The sequence below is a fragment of the Solea senegalensis genome, linkage group LG1 (assembly GCF_019176455.1).
Source record: "Solea senegalensis isolate Sse05_10M linkage group LG1, IFAPA_SoseM_1, whole genome shotgun sequence".
NCBI lineage: Eukaryota > Metazoa > Chordata > Actinopteri > Pleuronectiformes > Soleidae > Solea > Solea senegalensis.
This window is the reverse complement of record NC_058021.1, coordinates 42,187,180-42,196,827: the sequence shown is the minus strand read 5'-3', so window position 1 is coordinate 42,196,827 and position 9,648 is coordinate 42,187,180. Positions and strand designations below refer to the sequence as shown.

Below are 9,648 nucleotides of genomic sequence, written 5' to 3'. Positions count from 1 at the left end.
AAACATACTTGTCCTCTAATGCCACAAATCCCAGTAATGAGTGTGTGTGTGACAGATGCTGTCATAAATAACACAGACACAGTGGACACAGGGTGGACGTGTGTCTGCACACTGACAGACTGTGACCCCTGAGCACAGTTTACCCAGGGCGAGCGAGAGGCGGAGCATATTGACTTAACAGAGATCTGCCACTTAATGATGCCCTGATACCATGACTGGACAAAGTGTGAGGAGGTATAAAAAGAGGCAGAGGTCGATGACTCCACATCAGTTATTGTCAGAAACCAAGAAGGAGAAGACAGCCCGGTATGTAACGCAGTGTTTCATCAAATATATTTAGTAACAAAGATGCTTTTTATTTGCTACCAAATGTAAATGAACGTGTTGTGTTAAGATTTAAGATTTAAGATGATTTCAATTGAGCTTATTCCTGTTTACGAGCCACAAAAGTGTGATTATTAGTCAAGTATGATCAAACGTGTGCTTCTTCTCTTACAGTTGAAGAGAACGATGAAGTTTGTGGTCTTGGCTTTGAGCATCGCCCTGCTGTTTACAGCTGGTGAGTCTGTCATTCATTCTCCACTCAACAAACAACCACGTGCTGTCACAAACTCACATTATAGTCGACCAAAGGGTTGCCAGTTTGAGTCCCCGCCGGGTCCAGTTGGGGTACCAGTGAGCAAGGTACCGAACCTCCATTACTTATTGTTTATTGGACACTCTAAATCTAAAGGGTGAGCAATTACTTTTCCATTGGAAACAGAACATTTCATCTCAATATTCATTTCCTTTAAGTTCAAACAGCAACATTTACGTTTCATTACATGTCATTAGAAGTAAGGAAGTGTTTCAAGTAAGACAAACTATAAAGAGCTCGTCATTTGTTTTGTGCTCGTAAAAACGTTACGTTTATTAACCTTGTGTGGGACGTGGCCGTGGAGCTGGATCATGCACAGACCCTGCAAGTCAATGTCCTTATTGTCTTAATGTCCTTTCTAACACGTTTAGATTCTCAGGTCAGATTTAAATGACCACAGTTTGACAGACTTGACTGTCAATCATCATCATCATCATCATCATCGTCGTCATGGTTTTTTTGTTCCCAGGTGGCGCCCTGGACTGCCACCGATGTGTCCCCAAAACCGCCGGAGGACACTGTGACCTCAGTGTAGAGACATGTAAACCAGAGAAGGACGGCTGTGCTGCTGCCAAGTTCACCAGAGGACCACGTGGGTTTCCTAAAACCTCTCAATCTATGAGATGATTAACAAAGTCATGGACTCAGGGCAGTCACAGGACTCCCCTGATCCACATGAGTCGGTGCTACTAAATCTAAAGATTCAGTCAATATTAAAAGAACTCATGTTCCACTTCTTGTATGTTTAGATTATCCTTAACATTTCAACTTAGTTGTAAATTTAGTGTCATGTTGTTGAAGTCTGGACAGAACTAAACATTAGTGAACATGTTTAATAGATATTGATCTTCTTTAAGTGTCAGAATAAACATGATCATAATAATGAAGTGACCACAGAAAAGTCTGGGAATAACTCAGATTTGTTTTAATTGCTCAGCCTATTAGTGACAGAATATTGTGATGAAATCCTTCTTTTTCTTTTCCCCTCTTTTGTCAGTGGGCCAGTACCAGAAATGCATGGCTCTGTCCGACTGTGAAATGCTGAAGACGAACGCCTTCATTGACATCAAGTGCTGCAGTGACGACATGTGCAACACCTATTAAAAAACAAGGCTCTGTTTGAGTAACGTCATTATGCAGAAAAATAAAGGTGTTTGAACAACGTTCCCATGTGTGAAAAGATGTTTTCATCACTAGTGGGAATAATAAAGACACATAAAGACTTAGAGGCTCCTCTGTGATGTTTTAAGTCCAATACTCTAAATATTAATAAATATTCTTAGTCTGAGACAGAAGGTAAATCATCATGTTGTGAGGATCAGATCCAAAAGCTACGATTCTGTTCTCTGTTGCTTCTGTTAAGAGGATTTTCATGACAGTTGCTCCTGTTGGTCGTGTCTTCTTCACCTTATTTAGTCACAAACAGCCGTCTGTGGTTAAAATGTCACTTACACTGTAAATAGAATGTAAAGCTATTAGAATATTTTAGTTTGACATAATTATCACATTTCCTTGTTGCACTATTTAAGTATAATAATAATAATAATATGTATAATTGAGCTGTTTCCAAGACCAGCAACCACCAGTGGAGTCACATGACGTCCAGAGCTCTGTACGAGGTCGTGTGTGTGTGTGTCTACCTCATGTAATAATTAATAATAACAATAATAATAATGATGATGATAAATTATTATTATTACTGCCTCATGTATTGATCTTGTGCTGAATAATCACAATCATCAGTACAGTAATAGTCGGTGCTTGAGCCTGATTTACATAACCACTTTTTGCTTTAATGATTACAATCAAAAACATTTGTACAACATTTTCAACATTAGAAAATGGATGCAGGTTTTTATTTTTTTGTTTTTTGGGGGCTGACAGTGACTGCTATGCAAAACAAACTGAGGGACAGAGAGGTGGACACTGCGTGGAGAGGAAGTAGAAAAAGAGCTGTTTACTGACGATGTTTCAGAACAAAAGTCCGTGTTCAACTAAACCTTCATCCCCGTACGTCTCCTAACTTGTGTTACTTTGAATTGATGGGGGTTCGTAGCCTACATGGGAGCTGCATAATGAGAGGCTAAGAGTCGCGGTTGTTTTTCTGATACACACACACACACACAGGGAGGAGGAGGAGGAGGTGGGAATATAAGATGAAGGAGCCACCACTCTTTTTTTCAAACACATGAAGAAAACCAAGAATAGGAAATACTGATAAATAACAGTGGATTCAGAGCCATAAATAGACAATATTGGATATTTAGGACTCTTGGGGATGGGAGGGGGTGGGGGGTGGAGTCAGCTGAGGTGGAAGAAAACTGGCAGCTAGCCTTCAAGTAACGGGATATCCCAGTGCAGTGTCCTGTGTGTGTTGATTGGGCGGCTCTACATCATGGAGCAGGATGTCTTTCCCGGCTGCACACCGCCATCCATCTTCTCTGCCTCCAGGATCATCCTCCGGAAAACTTCCACCGCCGTCTGAGGAGAGAAAACACACGCACATGCGCACGCACACGCACACACACAGCCTTACGTTAGCGCTTTGCTAACCGGATTTGAAGCATATTAGTCGACTTCCTGAAAGACGAAGGTTTCAGATGAAAGATTCTGTCGCACATGTTGATCGTGACCAGGTTTCCTCTGCTTTTTCCACCATGATGAATAAAATAAAATAAAATAAAATAAAATTGTTGATCTTGATGTTATCACCGGTACCTGGCTAGTGTGTGTGTGTGTGTGTGTGTGTCTTCTCTTCTTCACCTCTCTTGTCCACTATCCATTGTGTTGGTATTTAAACTCCTTGCACCTTCACCTGTCTCACTGTCATTCACACACAGATATTCTGTCTTGCTCCGACCAACCTTCCTTCCTCTTCTCTCCAGGCTCTCGTCCACCTGTCCCCTACTGTCCAAGGAGACTTCTGCTTAAAGAGACAACCCAGTAAAGCGTTGTCTCCGTCTGCTTCAGAACCAACCGTCTTCACGTGTCATGAGAACAGCTGGAGACACGTTGCTTCACATATACGTTGATGTGTTTCTGGGACTGTGCTAACTGTCATGTGTGTAACAGAGAAGAGATAAATATGGATATGAGCATTAACTGAACACCCTCAACTCTCACCTGGTTCTCTTTAGCCGAGGACTCCATGAAGGCAGCGTTCCAGGAATCGGCCAATGCTTTACCCTCCTCACAACTGATTACACTGTTGAAAAAGCACACACACACACGCACACACACATCAGGACAAAACACAAAAGTGCTTCACCTCTCAAATCCTTTGGAAAATTTGAATTTCTGGGATTTGAATGTGTTCTGATCTTGTAAAAGATGATGTGTGCGCTGTATTTATTTAAAGGACGATACAAGTGCCTGCAGCCTGTAGAAAATGATAGAAGAAATGGACAGAGACCATGTTGAAGTCTTGTGCTTTCACCCTAATGTATGCGGTCTGTGTACATTTAAGGCACAGTCGGTGTGCTTGGACGTACCGCTCCATATGTAGGTCATTCTTGTTCCCGACGAGCATAATTGGTACTCTGCATTGGAGGAAATGAACGGTACAGTGACGTTTATGCATGACTTATTATTATCATATATATATATATATATATATATTATATACAGCATGTCTGGGAACACACAGTGAACCTTTCACAACATAAAGCAGCGACTGTCATTCTGAATTGGTAAACACTGCATTAGACTCTGAGTTGAGGAGATACTCACTGAACTTTCCCCACCATGTCCAACAGTTTTTCATGGATAACTTGTACAACTTCAAAGCTGCAAGAATGAAGTTAAGAGTAGTTCACTTCTCAGTCTGCTTTCCCCCAAAATCACACAGAAAATAACAGACATTGATTAAGCGTGATGTTTAAACTATACCTTTTATTAGATGTGACTGAATAAACCAGAATGTAACCATTGATATCTATGGAGTAAGTCTGTGGGAAGATAGAGTACTCATCCTATGAACAGAAAATGGAGAAAATGCTTATTTATCATATTGATCGACTAATGACCAAACTATGAAACACTGTTTTCATATGAAAATCAATACCTGTCCTGCTGTGTCCACCAGCTGAAGATGGTACTCTTGTCCATTTATTGTGATCATTTTGGTAAAAGCTGCAAAGAACAGACAAGACTGATTGGAACATACTGAGGTGAAGGCACATCCGAGATACAACCCTGTTATAGATGCATTATAGATGCATTATAGATACATTATAGATTCATTATAGATACATTATAGATGCATCTGTGTATGCGTGGCACCACTGCGTACATGTCGATATCTGCAGCAGGGCTGAGGCATGTCAGTGATAACGCTGATGGCTCACTTTGTGGAGACCATCCAAGGATTATTTATAGGTGGAGGTAGACCACACATTTGAGAAAGGCAAGGCAGGGTGGTGTGTGTGTGTGTGTGAGTAAACACAGAAACAGCCTGCAGGTACATTTACACTCAAATCTCTGGAGTGTCTGGGAACATGTGTGTGTTTAGGAGGTTGATGGATGACCCGGTGTTCTCCCCTCCAGCAACGCAGACTGTTTAAAGTCGCTTCAAGCGAGGTTCTTCTCTCAGGGTCAGGGACGTCACGTCCTGCCGTTGACCAATCACAGAGGGAGCAATTTTAACCACAAATGATAACAGCAGAGTTTCTCTCAAGGAACTTCTTGAAGTGATGAAATCAGCAGCTGCTGTGTTTGCTTCAGTCTAATTATATGATTACTGTTTAGAAATGTTAATACATCAGATTAAGACGTGAAATGACAGTTATCTACTTGGACTCATGAGGAGTTGTGTAGTTTTTTTACACAACTCCTACACACACAATGCAACCGCCGCCTCTGATTTGCTTAGACTGACATGTGCTCATGGACTTAAACAACTGTCATAAAAATAACATTGGCACGTGGCGAGGAAACGCACGACCACAACACGACGAGAGACACGGTCACCTGAAGCAGCATCTCTGCTGTGCTTTTAAATTTACGTGTGATCATTGTTGTACAGACAGACAGACAGACAGACAGACAGACAGAGCTGTGTTCCGCCGCTGTGTCACTGTCATGTGTCATCAAACGACTTGTGGACTCGACTTTGACAGATCAAAAAATCAGAAGTCATTAATGTCTCAGTACGTTTGTCCGTCTCATTTATATTCACTCGTTTGTGTTTTCACATTTGTATTGTTATTGTATTGTATTATTGTATTGTTATTGTATTGTATTATTGTATTGTACTTGTGCTAAATGACAGGTAATGTAATGTTATTTTTACTGTTGGTGTAGTCCTGTGACCTGGGTTTGAACCCTGATTGGAACAAGGGGCTTTCTGCATGGAGTTGTCATGTTCACCCCACGTGTGCGTGGGTTTTCTCTGGGTTCTCAATCCAAAAACATTAGGTACATGGTACACACAGGTGTGAATGGCTGTTTGTCTCTATATGTGGGTAAAGTGGTAGATAATGGATGGATGGATGGATATTATATTCCCCTGTTTGACCATATCTACATTCTCTTTTGTAAAAGCCATCCTCGAGACAGGTATAGCAAATAAAGAACATATGTGGTACTTCTACACATGCATCGGACAACTGTGAACCACAAATAAATCTATAAATAATACATATCAATGGATACAGGCCAGATAACAGAACACAAGACATTGTTTAACATTATAACCTGTTAAATGTTGAGTTAACTCCAGTAATATTGGATTAAACTCACCACACAGATCACAACATGATGGCTCATTTCCCACTTACTGTTTTCTATTGTTGGATCATAGGAGTCGACAAACTGGCCTTCCACAAACTGAATTGTCAAAGACGACTTTCCTGTAAAAACAAACACACACACACGAGAAATAAATAAGACACAGACCTTTTGTACTGATGTATCATCCTTTTACCAATGACTCTTCCATGTGAATGAAAAGACTCAGGTGGTTGTTTTGATGACCCAGTGTGTAAGGACTGTTAAAATGGGATTGGGCCAAAACACTGCACTCACACGAACAGCTGACTCCGTAGGAAGAGTTGCTAATGTTGTTGTGATGGCTGTGTTACTTTTTTTTACTTTACATTACATTACATGTAATGTGTCCGCCATTGTTGACCTTCACTATTTATTAATGTAACGTTGTCCAACAAAAATAAAAAGCCAAAGTGACGACGTCCCAGAGCGTTTTCCTCAACTTCTGCCACGCGCAGAGCATTTTGTCAAATATTGATGCCGCTCCATTTAAAGTGAATGTGTGAGTCCAACATATGTGACACCTAATAAGATAGTGTTAGTGATAGTGTGTGCAAAATACAATGCTTTCATCCAGAACTCGGTCAACTTGGCAGCTTAAAGTGTGAAAACATGGGCGGGGCTACCATGGAAACCATTTCATGGTCAAACATGAAACCGTGTACGAGTGATTTCCTGTGACACAAATATGACAGAAGTGCTATTAATGGTAAAAATAGCAGTGTTTGTATGTGGAGGTGGCTCTGACTTTCCAAGTCGGTAATCCAAGTTCAGGTGCTTCTGTGCTTCTTCATACACCTTTTCCAGGCTCCAATTCAAGCACTTTCAATGTTATTTTGAATGCTTTTCCAGCACCTTGCAGCAGTGGTAAATTAATATGAAAATATACATACACAAAAGGATTATACTACGCACCAGTGGGGCAGGCACCACTAGTGCACTGAAGGCAGGCATGTCTGAAGTGTGGACCTCCACACTTTATTTGACTTTAATTCATTCCTAACACAGAGACGGGCATTTTCTATACAGCACTGCATATCATTTCCTCTCAGTGCACCCTTTGGGATACTGTCATGTGTCATGTGGGGCCAATAGGGAACTTCATAACGGCACGCTATTTGATTGGAAGGTCAACCACAGGAAACAAAGTTACAAGGGCATCTTATAGGGCACTGCATCACCTTTCTCCTCCATAAAAAGGAACTCCTTCCTCCCAAACAATCCATGTATATTTAGTGTTTGAGGCCACATATTAATGGCATCCAGAAGGGCACTTCCTGCTGATTTTATCACATCCATTTACCATTTCTGACTACAAACCTATATATATATATATACACACAGTACAAATGACTCAGTCTAGGGCCACAAAAAGCCAATGATAGTTATTTGAAAGGGATTATCCACTCGTAAAAACATACTACAATATTGGGTGGTGTATTATATATCACACACTGGACCTTTAAGGTCATAAACTGTCAAACCTTACAGTTGATATTGTATCAATTCACTGTGGAGTAGAGTCAGCCATGTTGAACTCAACACTGGTCTCAGTGGAAATAATCTTATTGCATGGGTGTTTAGTTGCTCCTGTCTGCAGGGCCTGCAGTCACATGCCATTCTCACATCCTCCACATCATTTTACCGCATGCAAAAGTGCACACACACACACACAGTACTGCGTCAAATCCAGTGGTCCTCCATCAGGCCTGGAGGTGCAACAGCGTGGAGTCACATTTTCTAAGAATCACTGATGGAATTAAATCCATATGTTATCTCGTACACATGAAGGGTGGCTGAAAGCCCACTAAAGCCCACTAAAGGCCCACTAAAGGCCACGGCGTGTCACCTGGTGATGCTGCGTGACAGATGCTACTCCCTGTAATTGAAGTCTATTATTGGGGGCGTAGACGCTTCTCACACTGACCCGTGCAGGCCGCTTAAATCGAGCCTCCGCGTCGCATCTCAGGTGTAACGTCTCCGCTCTGTCTCTGTCTCTCTCTCACACACGCGCACACACACACACACGCACGCACGCGAGATACTCACCTACGGATCTGTACCCGAGGATGGCGATTTTCCGTGACTTGGGCTGCGGCATATCTCGTCCTGGTTATCGCATCTAGTCCTCGGGCTGTACCGCAACCTCCAACCGGAATGGCATCCAAGTCCAAGGGGCGCAGAGCTACGACATACAGCCTCCAGTGAACCGCGGGAGAGAGCGCCTCGTGTTTCCTCGTGTTTCCTCGTGTTTCCTCGTCTTTCCTGCGCCCGTGACACAGCTTTGTTGAAAATAAACGTTATTTCAGGTCATTGGGAAAAAAGACATGGAGTATCTGTGAATCTACAATAACTGCGTCACTCCCCTTTGCGATGTAATGAATTAGTAATCAGTGCTCTTCGCTGATTGGCTGCGCGCGGAGGAAAGGCGGGCTCTGATTGGACAGAGCAGCTGTCCGTGCAGGAGCAGCGCAGAGATGCTGACACGTGATTGGCTGTTACAGACACTATGACGTGAAGCTGTGGATGAGTGCAGTGTCATTCATGCTGTGTTTAGGGTCAGAGAGCAGAGATACAGGCCTGACTGAGGAGGATGTGCACATGTATGTGATGTACCATCATTCATATTGTGTTGTTGTTGTTGTTGTTGCTGCAATGTAGTAATGTTGTGATTAAGACACAATGGAATCTATTTAACTACCACACGTTATATTGGTTATTAGTGTGCAACAGCACGTTTTTTTTCTGTAAAATGTCACGTGAGATGAGACCAGGAGTGGGCTCAGTCTACACATGCTGCCATTTTAGACCACTAGGTTTTTACAGTAACCCACAAACCTGCATACATGTCCTGCATCACCCTTAGGGAGGAAAGGGTGAGCTGAGGGAAATTCAGAGGCAACATGTGACTTTACCAATTAATGTTGCTTCAGTTTACACACTCTAGCTTTCACCTAACGTTACTTTTACTTTGTTTTATTTAATATTACATTTTAGTGTTGGAGCCCTTTTGTTTCTTTTGGTTTTTATCTGTCGGTTTATTTGGATTTACAATTGTTTGATTTGATTGATATTTTTGAAATCTCATATTTAAAAAAGAATATATATGTTTTTGTTTATTTAATCTAGTTTAGGCATTGTAATTTGGATTTGTGCTTTGACAAATGACCGCAGCATATTTGAATTTTTTTTTATTTATCCCCCCAAGCAAAGTTTTGTGTATATGTTTTTAATAACATGCAAAA

At 41.6% G+C, this 9,648-nt stretch overlaps 2 protein-coding genes across 2 annotated transcripts; one reads left to right on the top strand and one right to left on the bottom strand.

Moving 5' to 3' along the window:
* Window positions 1-220: 220 nt before the first annotated feature.
* Window positions 221-1,803, top strand: ly97.3 (lymphocyte antigen 97, tandem duplicate 3). The gene is made up of 4 exons (XM_044035708.1): window positions 221-306; window positions 499-559; window positions 1,107-1,229; window positions 1,635-1,803. The coding sequence occupies exons 2-4, from the start codon at window positions 511-513 to the stop codon at window positions 1,739-1,741; spliced, it is 279 nt and encodes a 92-aa protein (XP_043891643.1). The 5' UTR covers window positions 221-306; window positions 499-510; the 3' UTR covers window positions 1,742-1,803.
* Window positions 1,804-2,514: 711 nt separating this feature from the next.
* rheb (Ras homolog, mTORC1 binding) lies at window positions 2,515-9,008 on the bottom strand. Its single transcript, XM_044035696.1, has 8 exons — window positions 8,453-9,008; window positions 6,415-6,486; window positions 4,701-4,768; window positions 4,526-4,608; window positions 4,367-4,423; window positions 4,129-4,176; window positions 3,761-3,842; window positions 2,515-3,118 (listed from the first exon to the last, which is right to left on the bottom strand). Exons 1-8 carry the CDS (start codon window positions 8,502-8,504, stop codon window positions 3,026-3,028), a joined length of 555 nt encoding a protein of 184 aa, XP_043891631.1. The 5' UTR covers window positions 8,505-9,008; the 3' UTR covers window positions 2,515-3,025.
* Between the last annotated feature and the right edge of the window lie 640 nt (window positions 9,009-9,648).

What these genes read in the sequence shown, in the direction of transcription:
- rheb (XM_044035696.1), bottom strand. Translation starts at nt 8,504, where the DNA reads ATGCCGCAGCCCAAGTCACGGAAAATCGCCATCCTCGGGTACAGATCC. An exon ending in TGATCCAACAATAGAAAACA is followed by an intron (nt 4,769 to 6,414) that starts GTAAGTGGGAAA and finishes TGTTCTTTGCAG; the next exon opens with CTTTTACCAAAATGATCACA. An exon ending in CCTCGGCTAAAGAGAACCAG is followed by an intron (nt 3,119 to 3,760) that starts GTGAGAGTTGAG and finishes TTCTCTCCTCAG; the next exon opens with ACGGCGGTGGAAGTTTTCCG.
- ly97.3 (XM_044035708.1), top strand. Translation starts at nt 511, where the DNA reads ATGAAGTTTGTGGTCTTGGCTTTGAGCATCGCCCTGCTGTTTACAGCT. An exon ending in CGCCCTGCTGTTTACAGCTG is followed by an intron (nt 560 to 1,106) that starts GTGAGTCTGTCA and finishes TTTTGTTCCCAG; the next exon opens with GTGGCGCCCTGGACTGCCAC. An exon ending in CAAGTTCACCAGAGGACCAC is followed by an intron (nt 1,230 to 1,634) that starts GTGGGTTTCCTA and finishes CTCTTTTGTCAG; the next exon opens with TGGGCCAGTACCAGAAATGC.